The sequence below is a fragment of the Lithobates pipiens genome, unplaced genomic scaffold, assembly GCF_037356315.1.
Source record: "Lithobates pipiens isolate NorthernLeopardFrog02 unplaced genomic scaffold, aLitPip1_a1.2 Scaffold_10, whole genome shotgun sequence".
In the NCBI taxonomy this organism is placed as follows: domain Eukaryota; kingdom Metazoa; phylum Chordata; class Amphibia; order Anura; family Ranidae; genus Lithobates; species Lithobates pipiens.
In genome coordinates, this window is record NW_027507686.1 from 163,640,506 (window position 1) to 163,663,742 (window position 23,237).

The window sequence follows — 23,237 nt, forward strand, 5'->3', positions numbered from 1 at the left end:
TTACTGTATTGTATTAAAGTATCCTTAAACAGAGTATGAACAGCAATCTCTTTGTTTCCCTGCACAGTCCCATCCCCCCCTTCAGTTAGAACACTCCCTAGGATACATATTAACCCCTTCACTGCCCCCTAGTGTTAACCCCTTCACTGCCAGTGGCATTTTTACAGTAATCAATGCAATTTTAATCGCACTGATCACTGTATTAATGCCAATGGTCCCAAAAATGTGTGAAAATTGTCCATGTCCGCGATAATATCACAGTCACGATAAGAAACGGTGATCGCCGACATTACTAGTAAAAAAATGTTTTAAATAAAAATGCCATAAAACTATCCCCTATTTTGTAGACGCTATAACTTTTGCGCAAACCAATAAATATATGCTTATTGCGATTTTCTTTTTTTACCAAAAATATGTAGAACAGGGATAGGCAATTAGTGGACCTCCAGATGTCGCAAAACTACAAGTCCCATCATGCCTCTGCCTCTGGGTGTCATGCTTGTGGCTGTCAGAGTCTTGCTATGCCTCATGGGACTTGCAGTTCTGCAACAGCTGGAGGTCCGCTAATTGCATATCCCTGATGTAGAAGAATACGCATCGGCCTAAACTTTTCAAAAAAAAAAAAAAAAGTTTTTTCATATATATTTTTTGTGGATATTTATTATAGTAAAAAGTTAAAAATAATTAAAAAAAAATGACAAAATGGTCGCTCTTTTTTTGTTTATAGCACAAAAAATAAAAACCGCAGAAGTGATCAAATACCACCAAAAGAAAGCTCTATTTGTGGGAAAAAAAAAAAAAAAAAAAGGATATCAATTTTGTTTGGGAGCCACGTCACACGTGCAATTGTCAGTCGCAAAAAAGCGGTCTGGTCTTTGGCCAGCCAAATGGTCTGGGGCTTAAGCGGAAAAGAAATCAGTCCAATACAATTAAATTCATAGAATTCTTCCACCAGTCACTTTCAGAGGTGCTCTAAGGCCAAAATAATTGGATTGCAGGACATCAGAGTATATGTGGTAAAGAGCTTATACTTTCATGAAGCACCCCTGCCATCCTATTTATCATCTGGAGCCCCCTGCCCCCATAATTGTTACATTTGTTTCAACTATTATTCTAGGTCAGAGGTTGCAAAGTGATAAGGATCCTACTCTGCTCCCATGTGGTTCAGATGCACGGCCTTAAAGAGGAAGTAAACCCTGATGGGTTTACTTCCTCTTTTTTTCCCTGCAAAGGTAAAGCATAATGGACTACTATGCATCGCATAGTAGCTCATTATGTGTCACTTACCTGACACAGGAGCCAGCGAAGTCGCCGCTGATCCCTGTAGTCCGCCGCGTCCATCTTGCTGGTGGCGTCTCGCAGCTCCGACCAATGACAGCGGCGCAACCGCGATGACGTCACTCCCGCGCATGCGCACGGGAGTCGCGCCTCGCAGCTCCGTTGCTGTCATACGGCGAAGCCGCGATGACGTCACTCCCGCGCATGCGCACGGGAGTCGACAAATTTGGCAAATCCATTCTTGGATTTGCCGCATTTAGTGCGCCTGCGCGCCGCTGTCTACGGCGCATGCGCCGTAGACAGCGGTGCCCATTTTCGGGCAAATATCTCCTAAACCATATAGGTTTAGGAGATATTGCTTGGACCTACAGGTAAGCCTTAATCTAGGCTTACCTATAGGTCCAAGTTGTTTGGAAGGGTTTACTTCCTCTTTAAACCCACTGCATACCTGGGGAGTCAAAGGATGATCCTCTAACAAAATGTAATTGGTTTATTACAGATGCCCTTTAAAGGCTCCAACTTGCAATTCTGGTAGTAGTTGTTGGTTGGCGTGAGCCTCAACCATCCCTACTTTAAAGTGGTTGTAACCATGAAAAAAAAAAAAAAACGGAAAGGAAGGAAGGAAGGAAGGAAGGAAAAAAGTGAAAGAAGAGCTCCTGTTCCCTAATAGCAGATTAAACAGCACAGTGCTTGTGCTGTCTAATCTGCCCCTTTCTAAACTGTAAAGAAAACCTGGTTGATCCTGCCTGTTCCTGTGTCTCCCTCTGTGTGCTGGCCATGGTAAGCATGGCTGCTGAGCCCGAATTACAGTGGTCGGTTTACGTGCTTCCATCATCCGCTGCTCTCCTCTCTCCCCCTGCCTGTCAGTGTGTGTCTGTGTCTGTGTGTCTCCACCCCCCCTCCTGGCACTATTAATAGCTGGCAGTAAAAGTAAAGACATATTACTGCCAGCCCCTCTGTTCTATTAATCTACCCTACACTGTTTTTTTTTAATTTATTTTTTTAAACAATGCCTGTAAATACCTCATCTTCCAACTGTTCTGGCTGGTCACATGACCACCGGCTGCTCTCCTCTCCGTCTAAGGGCTACAGTGGGAGGGCCTGAGCAGCTAGCACAGCAGTCATGTGACCTTCCCAGTTGATGTCAGAGGGCGTTCTCGGCTCCTCCTGCTGTAGCCTGTAGATCAAAGGAATAGACTGGCCAGAAGAGATGGAAGATAAGGTATTTACAGGCATCGTTTTATAGACACATTTACACTATGTAGGGTAGATTATTAGAACAGAGGGGCTGGCTGTAATTTTTGTTAACCTTTATAACCATTCTAAATAGCAATACATTTCACCATAGCCTCAAATATCGATCAAAAGGCTTTATAGTAGAATGAAAATTATTTTACTATATCTTGGAGAACAAACGTTTAATGCTACATCCCAAAAATAATCTTTGTAAAGCAAAATTATAAAAAGCTTTTTCCAAAATAAGGACTTTAAAGGCTTCGTACTGAAGGTGAGGCAACACAATTCAATAAAAGAGTGAATTTGTATTTCATAATTCAATTATAAAAAGTTTTGGTCCTTTAGAACCACTCCAAGATAGTTACAAATCGGTTTTATAAAATAACCTAATAAAATTCAATAAATTGATAAAACCCATCTACCAATTTGGCCACTTTGCCTTTATGTTCCCAAGTGCTGGAGTTTATCCTTGAATTAGGATTATTTCCCCCTTTTCCCAGAAGAGTAAAACTAAACTCCAGGCAAACAGCTAACTACACAGATGAAAACACATTTAGCTTCCAAAAGGACTTGTATTTTGTCCATCCAGATCCAAGATGCATTTAGCTATACCCCATAGCACAGGGAGACTACCTGAGCTTTTCTGCTGCTGTTCCATTTTTACTTTCAGGTCTCTTTCCCAGCCCAAACATGTGACTGGACTGTCATAGAAGAGAAGCACAATGATGGTTTATTTTGCTCCAAAAATAATAATAAAATAAAAACAAAAAACAAAAAAAAAAAAAACACACCTTTCCGATGCCCATAAGCAGGGCTGCTGTTAGAAATCATGGGGCCCCGTACAGCCTACCCGACTGGGCCCCCTTTAACCCCGCCCTTGACCCCATCCTAGGCTCCTCACCTGACCCAACCTCTGTAGATTTGTCACCGTTTACATATGCACACGTGTTCATTATTGTGCATGAATACAGGGGGACAGAGGCAGTTTAATAATGTTTTCAATTTTATTTTATTACAAAAAAATGTACACTGTATCTTTAATTTCCTTTTGTATCTCTTTTATGAAGAGCATCCCTTCTGATAGCATAGGGCAGTGACAGGTCATCCTTCTGGAGAGGTCTGGGGTCTATTAGACCCCAAATATCTCCTCTGGCCTCCAAAGCAGTTGATCAAACAAAGATCGATTTGATCAGATGTTTGTTTAAGCCAGTAATGGCTTGCTTATATGAGACCATGTAAGTAGGAAGCACATCATCAGCTCCTCTCACTGTGTCCCAGGAACTGGATGTTGCTGCCCACATCCTTAATGGGACCCCTGATTGAACGGGAGAGCAACGCTGGTGAAACCCCCTTCCACTGCCTGCAAAAGTAATCCAGGGGCTTTTTAGCCACTAAGATTACTTTTACTTTGTGTAGACTTGTTGGGGCTAAAAAATAATATCCTGATCATTGCTGCAGCCTTGACCAAGATATCACCCTTCCAATCCAGCAATGTACCAGTACATTGCTGGACAGAAAGTGGTTAAAGGGGGGTGATTGGAAGGTACATGTTTACTGCCCCCCCCCCCCCCCCAAGGAAAGTGTAAAGTAGCATCTCACAGCATTTTATGATTATCAGAATTATGGAAATTACAGAGGTAGCACAGTCAGCATGTGCTCTGTCATGGATCTGTCAGTGTCACATGGCTTTTGGGTGCTGACTTTGTTAACTGTGTGTTACAAACTTTAACCCTGCAATAGCATACAGCAATAACAAAGTAAGCACCAAATGGCAATATGACACACTGACAGATCCATGACAGAGCACATGCTGACTGTGCTGCCTGCGTGAGTATCATAATGCTGATAATCATGACCTGCTATGCTGTGTGTCAGTGTGTAAGCCTACGTGAGACAGTGAGGATTCCATCTGCTGTTCTCCACTCACTCTGCAGTGCAGGTCCAGCCACGCTGTCCTCCAGGTTCTTGCTCCCTCTCATCCACTGAGCCGCCTCTCGCCTCACCTCAGTCTTGGCAGTTGGCATGGGAGGCGGAGCTAAGTGGAGCCTCGTATTATCACTCCGCCAGGGAAGGCAGTGGGCAGTGGCAGCCGGATCTATTTAACTAGCAGAGCAATATGCGGTGAAGCTTTATGTACATGCACCTGAAAAAGGAGAAATAGTCCAAGCGCTGTGCTTACCCTCTGTAGAACAGATGGAGCCCAGCAAAATGTAATTACAACTCCCCCTTTCTCTAAGCAAGTATTAGTGGGGGAGAACTTGGTTTAGAAAGCTCTAGTTTTTAATTAGCAGAAATTAACTGTAAAGCTGACCGGGCCCCCCTGTGGAGTTTATGGGGGTGGGCCCAGTACAACAGGGCTGGCTGTACTGCCCTATCAGTGGCCCTGCCCATAAGGCATTTGAATACACCTAGATCAATCACCTATGGTGTTATTTCTTATAAATATTATCAGTCAGACATATTTTGTGCACCAGAGATGTCTAGAACGGGTGGCTGTTGGGTGACCCTGCGAGCATAGGGTCACTTTGTATATACAAGCATAGCTGTAATGAAAGAGGCAATACTTACCTTTCAGCCAATCCATGTGTTAATCACGGTTTCCTGAACACTAGAAGTAAGCCACAATTTCTGGAAGAGTTCAATACCGGCCTCCGCCAACTGCAATGATATCTGTTTGCAGCTCCTCAGTGGTGGGAGGAACCACTGCAGGTGGCACGGGAAGCAGGACTTCAACCAGAAAAGGTAAGCATATTGCCTCTTTAATGCTTTTATATACAAAAGTGACCCTGTGCTGCCAGTCTATTCCACAGCTCTCATTCTAAAGCTGCCTTTCCACATATAGAGGTCAAACTGCAAAGAGTGCCCCCTTGTCATTTGCAACCTTGTGAACAATTCTGCACCAGACTTACTCTATGGACAATATATCAAGCAATAGTGTTTAAAAAAAAAAAAAAAAAAAGGCTAGGTAGAACAAAACCAGCATTCATACCTAAACTTCTATGTTGCATTTCCCATAGTGAGATGCTTTGTTCATTTAGGGCATCTTCATTTGGTCGTAGCTGCCCATTGGTGACGATGGATCCTGTCTGCTGAATGAATTGCTGAAGGTTGCACTGTCTGAGGTCCTTGTTGAGCTCCTCGAGTTCCTGGGTTTTGACCTGTGGAGAGAATTCAATACATTCTCACTGAAGCGCATAATTATATTAAGATCGTTACTTTAATTGTGCTCCTAAATGCAGTACTATTGAAAGCCATGAAGAGAGTCTATGGGATTGTTAAGCATGTTCTTTGCATCCGACACACAGAGGGAGATTTACTAAAACTGGTGCACACAGAACCTGGTACAGTTGTGCATAGTAGCCTATTTAAACAATGGTATTCAGATACCAGAGAATAAAAAGTACGAGGGAATTTAACCCTTCCATACTGTATCCAAAGCTTAAAAAAAAAAAAAAAAAAAAAAAAAAAGGGAAGAAGATTTGCCTATACAAAACAGTTTAGAAGCAAGAAAACCCATTTATTTTTTATTTTTTACAGTACACTAAAGCTGTGACTGCAGTTTTCTACCCTGTACAAGCTGCAGAAGACAAGGGGCCCTCTGTTATTACACAAAGGGGACCCACTTAAATTTCCAAGATTTTGAGCCTTCCTGAAAATCCCACGTTAAGAGTTTGCCAATTCTTTTTGAACTTTGTTTCAGATAATGTATACTTCAGCTAAAATAGAAAATTAAAGAATATGTTATCCCAACAGTTCCAATTCCTGATATGTGCCTGTTGTACCATAAAATTGTGTTAAAAAGTATACAGTTCTCTTTATATTGCTTAATTTGTGTGAAATACCTGGTGATCCTACTAATCTTCCTGCTTTCCTATTACAAACGGACCATGTTAGGCATGAAAGCACATCCATCCCAACTAGGTCCGTTTTCTGTTGGTGCTGGAATCACAGACTGCCTGTCCTTTAATGATCAGACTTGTGCTGACAACCCCCCCCCCCCCCCCCCCTCCTTTTGCACCGCCACTCACTGGAAAGATCAGTATACTGCTGTTTGTCTACCCTCAGCTCTCTAAACCCCTTATGTAGCTGAGGACATAGGTTATGTGATCACTTCTTTTTTTCCCCCCTCTCTTTCTGTTTTAGAAGATGTATGTATGTATGTATGTATGTATAAATATATATATATATACACACACACACACACATATACGTACAGCGTGGCCACGCCTACGGGACCCAGGTATGCTATGTCTGCCAGTCTCCCGGCAATCGTGTTACGAAGCCGCAGAACGGGGAGATGTAAACAAGGCATTTCCCTGTTCTGCCTTGTGACATGACAGAGATCACTGCTCCCTGTCATCAGGAGCAGTGATCGCTGTCATGTGAGTGGAAGGCCACCCCCCCACAATTAGAATCACTCCCTAGGACACGCTTAACCCCTTGATCGCCCGCCAGGGTTTAACCCCTTCCCTGCCAGTGTCATTTACACAGTAATCAGTGCATTTTTATAGCACTGATCGTTGTATAAATGACAATGGTGCCAAAATAGTGTCGAAAGTGTCCGCCATAACTTCGCAGTCATGATAAAAAAAAAAAAAAAAAGCGCGCAGATTGCCATTACTAATAATAATAATAATAATAATAATAATAATAATAATAATAAAAATGCCATAAAGCTATCCCCTATTTTGTAGATGCTATAACTTTTGCGGAAACCAATCAATATACGCTTAATGCATTTTTTTGTTACCAAAAATATGTAGAAGAATACATATCAGCCTAAACTGAGAAAAAATGAGCTTTAAAAAAAAAAAAAAAAAATTGGGTTATTATAGCAAAAAGTACAAAATATAATTTTTTTTTCAAAATTGTCGCTTTTTTGGTTTATAGCGCAAAAAATAAAAACTGCAGAGGTGATCAAATACCACCAAAAGAAAGCTCTATTTGTGGGACGTCAATTTTGTTCGTCGCATGACCGCACAAGATAGGGGTTCACATATACTTAGATACAGAGAGCCCAGTCTAATCATTCAGTACTAACTACATATATTTCTGTAATCCACCCCTTTCCTTTTGTTGCCATCTTGGATCCAACCAGTGCTGGGATGCCCCACTTACTGTATGTATCATACTGGTAAGCTCAAAAATGACCAAAATCAGATTTAAGATGTTTTAGTGACAAACCGTGATATGCTGAAGTCAATTAAAATGATATATATATATATATATATATATATATATATATATATATATATATATATATATATACACACACACACACATATACACACACACACACACACACGTTGCAATCCAAAAGCAGAAACTACAGTTCAACTGAAATTCAAAATTTGAATCCATGCAAAATGTTAGGTTCAATGCATAAGCTTTAATGCATGCTTTGCTCCCTATAATTCATTTTTTTAGGTATGAGACCATTATTGCCAGCTCTCGTTAAAACTATGATGATGATTTGCTATACAAACAATATTTTCAAGTCCATTTTAGGGATTAAAACCCTTTATCAGATACTACTGTACAAAATGTAATCAAATATGGCAGAAAAATGAAGAAGCCAGATACAGAAGACAGTGGGAGTGCAAAAACCTGGTGCAGCTCTGCATAGAAACCAATCAGATTCCAAGTTTTGTTGTCAAGGCTTAAGCTGAACTTAGAAGTGGATTGGCTACCATGCACAGCTGCACCAGATTTTGCACTCTCTAGTTTTAGTAAATCAACCCCAGTGTGTATGTAGTATGGCAACAGAGGACATAAGAAAAAGCGCAGAGACAGCAAAATATATCAGAGTATATATATCTTTTGTAGTTCATAAATATTCCACTAGATGGAACTAGTGAGCCATGAATGTATAAAATGGAAGTACCACTTCATTTTACATTGTATGGAGAAGTGCAAATAGCTGGTTTATTCGTTTTTAGCATTATAAAGCCAGCACATTTTGTTTAATGTAAGGGGTTGTTGGTCATGCTGGCTTGTGGGAAATCAGGGGACCAAAAAAAAATTAAAAAAATCTGCTTATATATCAGCAGGGTCCTCCTGTACCTCTTGTATTGTACTGCAATTGTGTTGCTTCCCCTTATACATGGTAAAGTGCTGCGTAAACTGTTGGCACTATATAAATTGTGTATAATATTATTATAAATAATAATAAATAAAATTTAACTCATGGAGCATATTTATAAAGCAGTGAATCTGCCATTCAACATACATTCACTGCAGGGGAATTTTCCAGGTGCATGTACAGTGACTAACTGACCACCATTGTCTAATTTAGTGCTTCACAAAAATTTTCCAATAGTATTATTCAACATCAAGAGTGAAAAAAGCTCCAGGTTCTCTAGCTGAACAAATAGATGACCCAACTCCAAAAAAGAAAACAAAGAAAATTAAAAACTGGGTAATCATCAGTAAGGCCCCTTTCACACTACCGTTCCGTTCAGGCCCGCCTGTCAGTTTTTCAGGCGGACCTGAACGGATTCTCCATAGGGCTCTATGGAGCGTCGGATGTCAGCGGTGACATGTCCGCTGACATCCGACCCGCTCCGATCCAAAAAAGTGCGACGGAGGAAAAAGCTATTTTTCCATCAGTCATCGGATCGGATGGCGACGGACACTGCGGTCTATCGTCACTCGATCTCCCATAGGGGAGAGCGGCGATGTGACAGGTCCGTCCCTGTGCAGTGTGCAGAGAAGGACCTGTCATCTTCCTGCTCAGCGGGGATCGGCGGAGCGATCCCCGCTGAGCAAGCGGATATCCACGGGGCGGATCACCACTGATCTGCCCCGTGTGAAAGGACCCTTAGGGATACATGTAAATCCTTTTCAAGGGAAGCAGTACGTGTTTGCGTCATGTTGGAGTCCCATTTACAGCTAAAATATCAATTGTGTCAACATATTGACTTTTATTGGCAAGGCATGGCTGAATATTATTTAATACACACACACACACACACACATCATCCATAACACGAAGACCACCCACCATAACCAGTTGAGCCACAGACTCCTCTAGACCTCTGAAGATATACTGTGGTACCTGGCATCAAGCCATCAGTAGCAGAGCTTAAAAGTCCTGTAAGTTGCGAGGCAAGGCCTCCATGGATCACCTTAGTTTCCTGCACATCCCACAGATACTTGATTGGATTCTGGAGAATTTGAAAACCAAGTCAACACCCCAAACTACTTGTCATGTTCCTTAAACTATTCCTGTATTCATCAGACTAGACCACCTTCTATTGCTCCATGGTTCAGCTCTGATGCTTGCATGCCCAGTGTAGGCACTTTTGGCTATTGGACATAGGTCACCCTGACCAGTCTGCAGCCAAACACCCCATATGCAAAAAAAGTGAAGCACCGTGTGTTCTGACACCCTTCCATTGGAACCAGCAATAGCCTTTTCAGCAATTTGAGCTACAGTAGCTCTTCTATTGTATCAGACTACATGAACCAGTCTTTGTGCATCAGTATGAGCCTTGGTTGTCCATGACCCTGTCGTCTGTTCTCTGGTTTTCTTTCCTTGGATTGCTTTTTTTTTTAGGTCCGGACCACTGCAGTCCAGAAACATCCCACAAGAGCCGCAGTTTTGGTGTTGCTCTGACCTAATTGTGTAGCCATTATAATTTGGGCCCTTGTCCAAGTCTCGAACCCTTACACTTGCCCTTTTTTTCTGCTTTCAACACATGGGGGTTAATTTACTAAAGGCAAAGCCACTTTGCACAACAAGTGCACCTGGAAGTGCAGTTGCTGTAAATCTGAGGGGTAGATCTGAAATGAATGGAATCTCTGCTGATTTTATCATCCAATCATGTGCAAGATAAAATGCTCTTTTTTATTTTCCTTGCATGTCCCCCTCACATCTACAGTGACCGCACTTCCAAGTGCACAGAGGATTTTCCTTTAGTAAATAACCCCCCATAGTCTTCAGGGACAGCATGTTCACTTTCTGCCTAATATATTCCATCCGCTTTCAGATGCTATTGTAATGAGCTAATCAATGTTATTTACTTTACAGGTCAGTGGTCATAATATTATGGCTGATCAGTAACACACACACACACACACACACACACACACACACACACACACACACTCTTTAAGGGCCGGCTCACAACGGACAGCTGCTGGATTGCTTTACCCGGCAGTGGTCCATTCCCGACTGCATTGGGGGCAGTGTGGTGCGTGATTCAATTTTTTTTGTACAAAGCTTCTTTCATGTACACTTTATTGATATCACTGTACAGTACCATGCGATTCTGTACAGTGCACTGCGATAAAATGGAGCAGGTCTCCATTTTAGTGCAGCTCTATACTGCATTGCAGTGTGAATGGGGCACATAGAAAGCAGTTGCTTTCTGAATGTCTTTGCAGTAACAGGCACGTTACAATGCAGTAAAATGCCTGTCACCACACTATGTGTGAATTCAGCCTAAAATGTAAATCTGTGGTTCAGTGTATTGCGTAGGTAATGCAGCCAGTGGCTGGTACACGCTTGTCATGAACAATTCAATAACACGGTGCATGTGGATACTTATGGAAATATATGGATATTTACCTATTGAAAACCTTTATTTTTCTGTAGGCTACTAGTCTGGAAAGTGTACTGTAAACTCATGGGATCTTTAATTGGCAGTGAAGACTGGGCAATCAGAAGATGGTAGTGTTGCCACAGTACTCCTCCGAATATAAATACAACTCCAAAAAAAGTTGGGATGCTGTGTAAAATCTGTGTAACACCGGACATTGTTACTGGGAATGCAAACACTGCCAACAATATGGCAGTATTCACAGTTTTTCTTGGCCATGACTCTAATAATAGGCATCCAGAGCAATCTGGGAAATGTAGTCTCGAAAAAGAATCCTGCTTACAGTTAAGCTGGGGTCCCAGCTACAGGGCCCATAATTACCAGCAAAAAGGGGAGGGACGGGGAGAGATGAAACAAAAAACCTGGGAAGAAGCCAACTGGAGAAGTGGAAGGGAGAGCTGTGTTGTGTTGAGTTAGAGCAGGCCGGGCTGGACGGCATTCAACAGGGCCAAACCAGAGTTCGAAGAACAGGCTCTCAAGCTGACTGCCAGGCTACTGAGAAGATCTGAGGTGGTGCTATCATCATCCAGAACTGCCATAAGTTGCACCTGTCTGCTTCTGCTGCATTGCTAAGGAAGGGAGCCCGCCACCGTACCAGCATCCAGAGACTGCCACAACATGATCGGGTGAGAGGGTCTTGGACCCAATTAAAAGCTTTGACTAACAAGTGACTCCCCTTTGCAAATTAGCCCCAGGGAATATCTTCTCCCTACGTTCATCTGGTTCTGCTAAGAGAAAGCAAAAGTACTCTATTGCTGCCCCTTGCCACTGGAAGCAGAGAACACTTAAAGTCAGACAATTTCCATAGTTACTATTGTAGTGGCGACACCGTGGACAAGGTGTCTGCTATGTACCAATTTAGTTTTTACCTGAGAACAGTAAAGGGGTTCTGAGGGTTGATTGTGTAGGGTTAACTTTGACATCAGTTTGGCTGGGCTGTGTTAGAGTTCTGCCTGGTCATGTGTACAGTTAGGTGCACATGACAGGCTCATAACCAGGCCTAGTTGGATGTTTTAGGTATTGGCGTTCCCCGGAACCAATCAGAGGGTGCGCCGGGCCCCGTTGAGGAGTCTGGGGAAGGGTACATAAGATGTTGGAATCACGTGTTCAGGGTTCGTTCGCGAGGCGATAGCTGCCTGTTTCTGATTCTGGGCCGGGGTAGCCCCGTGAGGGGTCCCGGTCATGGGAGCGTGCTTCGCTCTGCAACATGGTTTGTTTGACTAACCCCAATAGACCCGCCTGGTCTGGGGTAAGGATCCGTCTGTTCGAGTCTCGGAACCGGCTGGTCCGAGGCGCAGTAACTAAGGGAGGATTCAAGGCGTTCAGGTGTGCTCTCGGCTTGGAGGGGCACCACAGCTCATGCAAGTGACCGGGGGAGGACACTTCGGAGGAGGACCAACAAGCTGGCATCCCAAGAAGTGCCTGGTTGCTGAGTTGTGAAGGACACAAACGAATCCACGTTTTTCCAGTACTGCCAAGGAGACAGAGAACGTTCCAGGTACTGGGGAAAAGGTTCCTGTTCACTTTTTGTTACTAACTTATTCAAGGTCAAAGATTTTACAAGTTATGGATCAAAGTGCTGACTGTCAATCTCTGGCTAGAGAGTTGTACAGCTTTGAGGTGCCCAGCTGCGAGTGGCTACTCTCTGGGCTGTATTAGAGACTTTCTAGTGATTAGCAGTTCAAGGTGCCTGAGTTTCTTCACCCTTGCCCTCTGTTCCCATACGAGACTGTGTTTATTGGATGTTACCCCTGCAAATAAAAACCTTTCTAAAGGACTTTTATGGTGTCAGCGTCCAAAGTTGTTGGGTACTAACCCTGGGAACCCCTAGACATGGAAGAACAAGCCAAACAGGGGGAAACCGGCAAGCCCAAAAGTCAAGGGTTATGGCTGCTACACTATCATCCCAGACTGCTAACTCTGTCTGTAGCCCTTTTTATACTGCAAGTGCTTCACAGAAATTTAAACTTAACACCTTCAAATTCCCTGTTCAAAGTGCATTCTCAGCTCCTTGCACGTACCTACATTTTCCTCCCAAAACCCACTGGCTGAAGGTAACCTGTTTTCTACATGTCCTTAAATGTTCCATCCCACAAAACACAACAGTTTATGCAAGCCAATGTTAAAGGGCCCCACTTGAGCTGGCAGAAGCCAACATCCAGAACGGTTCAGATTTTGTGGTCTACCTGGAGGCAGAGTTGGGTTGAGGGTAGTGTCAAACTCTTAAGCCTCAACCTAGTCCCACTGGTCCCAGAGTCCTCAAGTGAATTAGTCTGTCGCATTTATTGTTAGCCTATTTCGGTCACTTGAGGCTTAATCTCTCCATTGGAGGGCTATGATTTGTGCTTAGTACTACAGTACATACAGAGTCTAATCATAGAGGTTCCTGGGTTGAATGCATAGTATCACACTGGTTTCTTAGGTGTTAAATGCTGAACTACTGATTTACTGTGTTGCTTGTCTACTTTGGTTTGCCAATACAAACCGTTTATTTTACAACAACCTGTGTGTACTATTCCTGTGTGACAGCTGGGAGTTTCCAGCCGAGGTAATATGGTGGTGCCAGGAGGCTCCAGGCAGGGCCACAGAACAAGCAGTAGACCCAGCATCATCAGCAGCATCTGCGGGGGTTGTAGGGCTGGACTTACCATAGGGCTTGACTGGGCTCAAGCCCATGGGCCCCGCCCAACAGGGGGTCCCACCTGTTTCCATTTTAAATACCACTAGGCATCCGCACTATAGCCGAAAGACGGCTACAGCGCAAACGGCTATAGTGCGGACGCCAATTGCAGGGAGGGTGTCCCAGGCGTCCTCCTGTTTACGTCCCCTCTGCACGCAGCTGCGGGCGTGCATCGGAGAAGTTCTGTGTTGGCCGTGTCCCCTGGACACAGCCAATCACAGATCGTGCTAAATGGCCATTCACAGCAGCCATTTAGCACTCGATCGCAGTGTCCAATGAGAGATGATCTCATATGTAAACATATGAGATCATCTCTCATCGCCGGCTCTCCCTCCTCACACAGAAATAACGTGTGAGGAGGGAGAGCGATCTGCAGCTGCAGCGTCAAGGTACTAAAAAATAAAAAAAGTTTAAAAAAATTAAAAAAAAGGGGAAAATAAAGTGCTCACAGTGCCATCTGTCAGTGCTACCTGTCCCCAGTGCCACATACAAGTAACATCTGTCATCAGCGCCACATATATGTGCCATCTGTCATCGGTGTCACATGTCATCAGTGCCACCTATTAGTGTCATCTGTCAGTGCCACGTATTAGTGCCATCTGTCATCAGTGCCACCTGCCAGTGTCACGTGTCATCAGTGCCACGTATCAGTACATCTCTCATCAGTGTTACGTGTCATCAGTGCCACGTATCAGTGTCATCTGTCATGAGTGCCACGTATCAGTGTCATCTGTCATGAGTGCCACGTATTAGTGTCATCTGTCATGAGTGCCACGTATTAGTGTCATCTGTCATCAGTGCCAAAAAGGCTGATTCATCTATGAAACAAGTGTATATGATTGAGGAATTGAATCATTCATTCAAACCCATTTTTTTTTTAAATAATTCTGATTAATATAACATTTTTAATAGACTTCAGCAATTAACATAAATTATGTAATTTTGTTTAGTTGTTTGTTCAGAATCATGATCTCTATTTTTATTCTCAGTTTATCCTGAATTGTGTAGCTCTAATACATAGCTTGTGTATGTATCATTTTGTTCTATTTAAAAGTAATGTATAGAAGCTAGGGCCGAAAGTGACTCGAGCCCAGGGCCCCCCACCACCCTGAGTCCTGCCCTGGGGGGGGGGGGGGGGGTAGTACTACATCTACATAAAAACAGAATGCAATGGATTTGCAAATCTCATAAACCCATATTTTATTCACAATAGAAAAACAGAATAGGAAACATATCAAAATGTTTAAACTGATAACATAAACCAAGGTGATTTTGAAATTGATGGTCTTCTGACCTGTGTACAGAAGAAAATTCCAAGTCACACTTGTATACTGGAACAGCTAAATGAAGGCATATATTTCTTGGTGTTATTGTGCCACCTGTTTTTATTGTACATTAGGCAGCACAAATATATTTTGTGTAAGCGATAATACTGACTTTCATTTTGAGTGTTAAACTGTTTTTATGGAGTCAGATCTGTGTAATGTGTTGAACATTAAACTCAATATTGATTTTCTGCCAGTCCGGTCTTGCTTCATACATGGCCTTGGATTGTTTTAAAGCGGACCTTGCACGACAAGCAAGATCCCTTTTTTACTTTTCCCTCCCCCATTCTAAAACACGGCTTTAAATTTTTAAAATAAAAACAACCTGTAGAGAAAAAAAAAAAAAAAAGTAATAACTATACTTGCCTATCCTCATACAGCAGGACATTATGTCAAGCTCTAGCATAGTGCATTCCCTGGGATCTCACTGGAAGGAGCATGATGTCACCCTCACCTAGGTGCATTTTAAGTGAAAGGTCTGTTTTAAGAACTATACTAAAAATGCTGTTGAGACTTGTGCAAAACAAAAGTTTTGGCTGATTATGTTGGTTGCTGAATCACAGTATGAGCCTACTAGAACTACTGCAACCAATGCGCTCACGCTATTAAGCGCTAGTTATGTATGTAGTTTATTGTAAACTGGTGGCACTCCTAGAAATATTGCCTTGCTCTACAAAATTACTAACTCCGGTGGTATGCACCCTTAAAATTATCAGCAAAGAAAGGAGTACTTCTTGTTGACCTTGAATTGACAGAACATCTGAATAGAAAGGTGTATTTCATTTTACATATTCATTTTTTACAAGGATCCAGTCTTAATTAATACTGTATGCTTTCATACTTTGAAAAAGAGCCACTCTGCGACAAACCTGAGACATAAGACTGGAAAGGTCCACCGGTGTCTATTAGAAAAAGCTTAAAAGCAGTAGCTTTGGATTAAACAGACTCTTGTCTTTACATACATAATCCAAGCCTTGTTCTACAGGTGAGTGAGCCTACCTCAAGGATTCTTTTGGCTTCCTCGCAGGCCCTTCCCACATTGGACAAATTAGTCTCCAATTGTTGGCTCTGATCAATCTTTGTTTCCATTTCCTTTTTCATTTTAGTCACCATTTCCTCAATTTCAGCTGGGCTGGGTTGCCCAGAAAGTCTTTTTGAGGTCTCTTTCTGGATTTCCTTCTCTAAAGCCTCAGTCCTTTCACTCAACTCTTTGATTTTCAAGGTGTAATCTTCCATCGTGGTTCTTAAGTTTTTCATTTTCTCCTGCCTCTTATGCTCATCAGCTCTTTCTCTCTCCAGTTCATCTGTCCAAAACATTTCCTCTCCAAGTTCTGAATCATTTCGGCGAATAAGTCTCTCCAAGAAAGCCACTTCGTCCTCATCCTCCTCATAGGCTCCACCAACCCTGCCTCGTTCCCATGTCTGGAGGTCCTTTCCTAAAGCGACGTTTTGCATTTCAAATGCCTTCAACTGTTCCTGTTGTTGTAACACCAGTTTAAATACATCATCCTTGCCGGTTTGCCTAGGGGAACTGTCTTTTGCTACTGTACCATTTTGTTGCTTCTGCCTGTGTTTTAGCAAAAGGTCACTTGAACTCATAGGTCCTAAATTAAAAGTCAATGATTTTTTGGGTTCCTTCGACCTTGTGACCTCCGTACTGTGTACTTTAGGATTAAGAGGCAAGCTGGACCTTGCAAAAGTTCTCTCTGGAGGAAGTGGACCACTGTCGGAGGATGGGCGTTCAGCTAAGCTGGGCCCTGTGCGTTTCAGTATGAAATGGACATCATTGGCATATTGTCCACTCTTTGACAAGAATTCCAAAGGTCTCTCATGGGGCAGAAGTTGTCTCTCCTTGTCCCGTAGTGTCTGGATTAAGACATAGCGCCCTGTCTGACCTGTAAGAAAATAAACATATAAGATGATTCTGTAGTAATACCAAATCATGCAATTCAGTGAGAGTGTCTCGTGAAAGTTCATGAGATCAGACAGGTATACATACTTTACACTGGACATTAATAGGATAATAAGCTAAAATTCTGCTATAGCGTTATTTAGTTGAATACTACTTTACATAAGAACATTTAAATTTTAAACTGTGCATTGGCTTAAGCAGATTCCTCCTTAAATCGGTCAAAACTTATTCCGTGGGTGGTGGTTAGCAACACACAGATTAACTAAAGTCGATAAAAAAAAAAAAAAAAAAAATTAACTTTTGTTGAAGGAGCCAGGTGGAGAATTTTCAACCAAACAGCACCTACACCCAAATAAATGTAGGCACTGTTTGGGTATTCTGACAGCTGGTGATGCCGGCTTTCAGAATACAATAGTTTACGGTGGGACAATCGTCCATTCATGCTATTTAGCATGGATAGAAAAATCTTTGATTTCCTTTGGAAGTATGTATATGAGTGTATGACAGCTTTAGTGTAGTTGCAGATGAACGACAAATAAAAGGATGTTCAAGAAGTTATGTAGTGACCTTATGATGTGTTCTGGTTGTTTATATCTGTTCAAATCACAACTTGTGTGGCTAGCAATGTAATAGACTTGTTCACATGGGCATTAAGACACCAAGCTATGTCGGTGTCTCTAGGCATTAGTAACATGTTCGCTCACCTATAGCCTGGGCCAGTGCAATGACCACGTCTTGACAGGATGTTTTCTCTGTTACTCCACATACGACTCTCTGTACTCCATCCACCCAGACTTTCAACTCCATGCTTCAGATAAAGGCACAGGTAGTGTGGGAGAGGCTGTTTGATGTGGAAGTCTCTGGCTTAGTTTCTCCTCATCACAGTTTGCCAGGTATTTTCCTAGAAGCAATATTAATAATATATTAATAAGACCCAACATTATAAAAACAGGAATCGACACAATGAAATAATAGTAATGTAAAAGGTGTATTTCATAAAATTGAATAAAAAAAAAAGCGATTACCCCTCCCAGAATACTTTTTTGTACAGATGATAAATAAGGACCAATTTAAGGAAGTCTGAACAAGTAAAACTAGATCTGTGGTTGGCTGCACAGGCTAAACTGCTACTCATAATTAAGCTGAACTCCAGCTTGAATTTACTGGGCATGGTAATTTCTTATACACATTTACATATATAGGCATTGCATAGTACTAATTCTTTTGTTCTCAACACTGGATAAGCATTCTCTTTTTTCTGGTTTGCTTTGCAAAACCTCACTGCAAGGGATAACTTTTTGAGTTGTGGACAGGCCCTTAGAGTCCTCACTTAGAGTGCAGCACTGGTGATCCTTCATTTTACAGGATGGTGTCAGAGCGCTTCCTATAAATGGAGCAAGAAAGAAGAAACTTCAAGGGACTGGTCATACGGAGTGGGGGGCAACTGTGGCGGTAAGTTAAGTAAAACTGCATTTAATGTTACCCTAGACAATAACAACTTAACTTTTGCAGTGCAGGGGGAATCCCACTGTAAGGATAGTTTTACATTTTGCCCTGAAATAGGTTTTAGGCCAGCCATACACAAAGTAAATGGCTGGCCGCAGGAAAGAAATTTTCTTCCACCATCAACATAGACCGTGTTGATGTGGGAATCCCTCATTGTCTCCTCCCCCTTAGCGGGGGGGGGGGCGAAGGAAGTTTTCCCCACCAAGAGAGGACAGTGATTATTGGTAGTGGCTATAGTAGCCACTCACGATAATCGGGAGAAGTCGCTATAGCGATATTCAAAGAAATAACGCTATAGCAGAATTTGAGCTTACTAATATCCAGTGTAAAGTATGTATGCGTGTCTGATCTCATACTATTTCATAAAATTTCTTAAGACACTGAATTTCATGGATTTGTTATTGCTACAGAATTATCTTATACATTTATTTTCTTTACAGGTCAGACAGGGCTCTATGTCTTAATCCCGGTGGGGATTTGCCATTATCTTGCAAGAGAATCCGGCAATCTGGTTGTGCCCAAGTTGATCGATCAACTTGGTACATTCAGCCTGCCTATTAACGGCTCAAATCTTGGCTGGTTCAACATTCAAACTATGTATGGATGGCCTTAGGACCCTGAGTGTTATTAAATCTTTATGGTACGGTGGATACACCCAAATAGAAAACATCATTACTGCAATATTCTCAAAGCAGCAGACTTAAAGGTGCGCTGTCAGCAGTGTGATTGATGGTGAATTGTGTTTATAAACAGAATGGCATGGGCACAGTAGAGAAAGAGGAAGGTTGGAAAGAAGACCTGCCCAGAAATGCAGAGACTCAAGTCATGAGTCAGAATGAAAAAAATCCAAGATGTAACATGCAAATAAAGCTATGGGATATTTATATCCATAATTGCACAGCATATCTCACTCAATGGAGTCACAACGGGAGCCACATAGTAATGGAAGTCATACCGCATTCATCAAATGCATCATTTTAAAGTCACCTGTTTGCTTAAGGTATTTTCGCCACGTCATAGATCATGCGTGTCACAATATACCACACACACACAATTTTATTTCCCTTCCTTAGCATATTCTAACAAGCACTATTCACACAAGTTCATTTACAGCAACTGGATATATCTATGCTGTAAAATACCAAGTACATTCTGTAAATGATTACCATGTGCATTGTAGACAATTCCGTTTTTTCCTTTTTATTTCGTCAAATTGAAAGACTGCTTGCAGAACTAAAGGATTATCTATCAATAAAGTCTTACTTTAACAATAGTGTGCTATAAATACACATATTTCCCCATAAACATGGCACAGTCCTTGTCCGATTCAATAGATTTCAGCCACATCAAACCAAGATCTTCTAGTCTGTGTGTCGGCACATACAGTATATCTATAACCAAGCATTCTCTGAATTGGTCAAGCAGGGTTTAGCGCTTGTGTTACGATTTAGCCATTGTGAGATTTGAGAGCACATTTTGGTGGAACCATCATTTGTTGGTTGGATCATCTAAACATCCTCTGAGGTTTATGGTTAGGATATTATGCCGCAGCTGCGATTTTGGCACTCTGAAATGTTTGTCAATGACCTTTATCCATGCTCAGCCCAATCATCACAGGAACTCTGACCCAAGATTCAATTGTTTTTCCCCGTAGGCAACTTCAACTATTCCATTTATCATGACCACATACAGTCTGTATCTGACTTTGTTTCTCAAGCATTATAAAATTGTATTTCATCTCTTTTGGAGTTTACCACTGGACCCCATATGCAAATTTTACTCTATAGCAATGTAGAGGGTTCCCTTGCATCACTATATTTGTCTTGGAATTAGGACCTACAAAATCAGATTTCTCATACAGCAACAGTGCAGGTGAAATCAAAATGTGACAGCCCAGTAATGTAGATACCAAGTAAAGGTTATCAAAAGATGGATGAAGTCCACGCGGTTTACAGGTATTTCTCAGAATATCCCTCTTTCTATTACTATACGAAGGAGTAAAGCTAGTCTAACCTGTGAAGGCAAGGACATAATTTCTTGCAACACAAAATTATCATTGAAGTAATATGACGAAACAATGTAAAAGAATGCAAAGACAGCTAGTTAAACATTATGAATCTAGCGGATGTCAACATTAAAAAAAAAATAAAAAAAATAAAATAAAAACTGATGTAGCAAGATCCAAATCCATAAAAAAAAAAAAAAAAAAAAACTTGATGCCTGGACAAAAACTACATGGAATCAGCCTATTCAGTGCTGTTCTATTATTATCTTCATGACTCATTAACCAAATGATCATATGCTGCAAACATGGAGGCACTGAAGACACGCCCAAGTTCAGGAACATGTACGAGGAATTAAGATTGCAGACGTTAAAGTTTGTAGATCATTTTCTTAGACTCTACCTGTTTCCACAAAAATAGTGCACTAAAGAGGTCATATGTAGAGCACCCTACCCAACTTTTGCCATAGCACACCAATAGTGTATCTAGATCCCATTCACACTTTCGAATGGGAAAGTTTGAGATTAGATGCAGGACATCCAGCGAGGGTTTCTCTATGATTAAACTGTGGGCAGGAAGCCCCATGGAACTCAATGGAGCTTCCATTCAGGGCCAATCATTCACAAATAATCAATGCTTCAGCAAGCAGCTACAAATAGGTAGGGAGAAGTCAGTCTCCCATTTTTTCATTGGGGCTTTTCATTTGCAGCTAAATCACAGGCATTCCTGAATATAATCGCAAATGGCCCCATTCGCTAGTGTGAATGGGGCCTACAAGGACCTTCAATTGGTGTCAGTTTTTTTTTAGTTTTTTTTTTGCCATCTGGGGAGACTTTCCCTTTACGTTCCCATAGGTACATCAGGAAGTAAATGGAAATCTCACAAAAGTTACTGAAAATCTTTACTACACAGCTACCTGAAAAATGATCCTAGCTGGAAGATTTTTTACCTTTATTCCCAATTCAGTGGTGGCTCAAAATTTAGCATTTCCCTTCAATTTCTGTTCTGTTGACAAATAGAGAGGGTGAATTTAACCAGCAAAAACACAGATCAAAAAATACCCAAAGGGGTTGATTTTCCTACTCTATCCACAACTTCTGGATAGAGTTGTTATGAACACCTTGAACAGAATTCAATTGGAGTGGTTATTGGCACAGAGTTTAACCTCATTCATGCCCCAGGTTAGATGGGACATGAGCAACAAAACCCCTTACCTAAAAATTGTCTACACATTTGAGGCCTGTGACACTTGTAAGTAATGATGCCTCATTTATACTGGCTATAGCATCCTCTTAACCTTTTTAACAATGAAGAACCCATGAAATAACTGTCGAGTCATAGGAAACCCCTGCTAAGAATTGCTATAGCCATATACAGCTCATTGAACATTAAGCAGGCCATAGAAACTCGATTCCCCCATCAACACAGCCAGTGTTAATGGAGGAATCCCTTCCATGGAACTGCTGTGTTCTCCTGACGGGAAGGGAGCGGAAAGAAGCCATCAACACTGGGAGATGGCCCCCCCACAGTGATCAGCCACCAGCAATAATTGTGTGTAAAATCCAACAGACTGGTTGTACCCAAGTTGATTGATCAATCAACTTGGGTATATTCAGCCTGTCCATACATGGTTTGAATCTTGGCTGGTGCCGGCTGAGTTTCACACCATCTATGGCCAGGTTTAGTGTGGTGGTCAGTGGGAAGAATGTTTTTTCATTGCTGGTCAGTAGAAGGAATTTCCGACCTAGCCAAAAAGATCACCAGTGTCAGCGGTTGTATATTTGGGAGGTAGAAATTGTTTGGATCTCAAGAAAACTACCAACCTCTTGAGGATCCCTGGGATTATGCGGAACCCTGGTTGAGAGGCTGGATTACAGTGATCATTAACTGCGACATTCAATATGCGAGACAATTGAAAAATTGTATTGGCTGAATTTAAGTAGCAGTGTTTTATGGCTAGCTTTGTAGACTATTGTAGAAACCCAGCCAGAAAGAAAAGGATGGATTGGTCTAATAACACGAGTGATGATCCTTCAAATACTCAGGTCACAACAAACAAATCCAAAATGACCAAGTAGCCTTTAGAGAGAACATTTGCTTCCTAATTCAGACTACTTGTCTCTAGTAAGAAAGTGCCTCTTCAGAGGGAACCCATTGTACAAATATAATAAACAGTCATTTGTCAGCCATCTCTCACAGTCAAGGCACGTGGAAAGCAAATTCTATGACTGACTCATGTTATCCACATCACACGTTATGAAATGTCATGTAGCGGATTTCAGTGATGAACATAAAAGCAAGGATGACTGTAGGGATCACAATATATCGGTGTGTATAGCCTCATACCACTAAAAAGGATTCACAAAAACAAATATGCGGACTGCTAATACTAATCAGCAAACACTGCACCTGGGGTAATGTTTTAAAGCAAACTTAATTTACCCTCATCTTAGCAGGTTTAAATCCACTATACCTATTCCAGAGAGCTCCTCGCATGCTGGGTGTAAAGATCTGCTTGAAGTTTGAACTGCGCAATTTCCGTTCTCCCTTTCAAACTTCTAAGGCAGTTTTGGATTCCATTGAAACCTTAGTGTTGCGCGAATGCACACGCTCCTATGCATTAGGCACATGCATGTTAGCAGCGCACAGCAATGCAGGCAAGGTTTGCTGGTGAGCTGCATTACGATTCAGTCT

General features: G+C 41.8%; 1 protein-coding gene across 4 annotated transcripts in view; it reads right to left on the reverse strand.

Annotated features, from left to right (window-relative positions):
• RASSF7 (Ras association domain family member 7) overlaps positions 1 to 23,237 on the reverse strand; it is a 109,105-nt gene that overhangs the window by 13,410 nt on the left and 72,458 nt on the right. For all 4 annotated transcript variants that reach the window (XM_077458976.1, XM_077458967.1, XM_077458994.1 and 1 more), the window contains exons 2-4: positions 17,739 to 17,935; positions 16,122 to 17,017; positions 5,504 to 5,672 (exon numbers count right to left, since the gene is read on the reverse strand). In XM_077458976.1, the coding sequence (XP_077315102.1) occupies positions 5,504 to 5,672; positions 16,122 to 17,017; positions 17,739 to 17,841 (1,168 nt within the window). In that variant the 5' untranslated portion in view covers positions 17,842 to 17,935. The remainder of the gene's footprint in view (positions 1 to 5,503; positions 5,673 to 16,121; positions 17,018 to 17,738; positions 17,936 to 23,237) is intronic.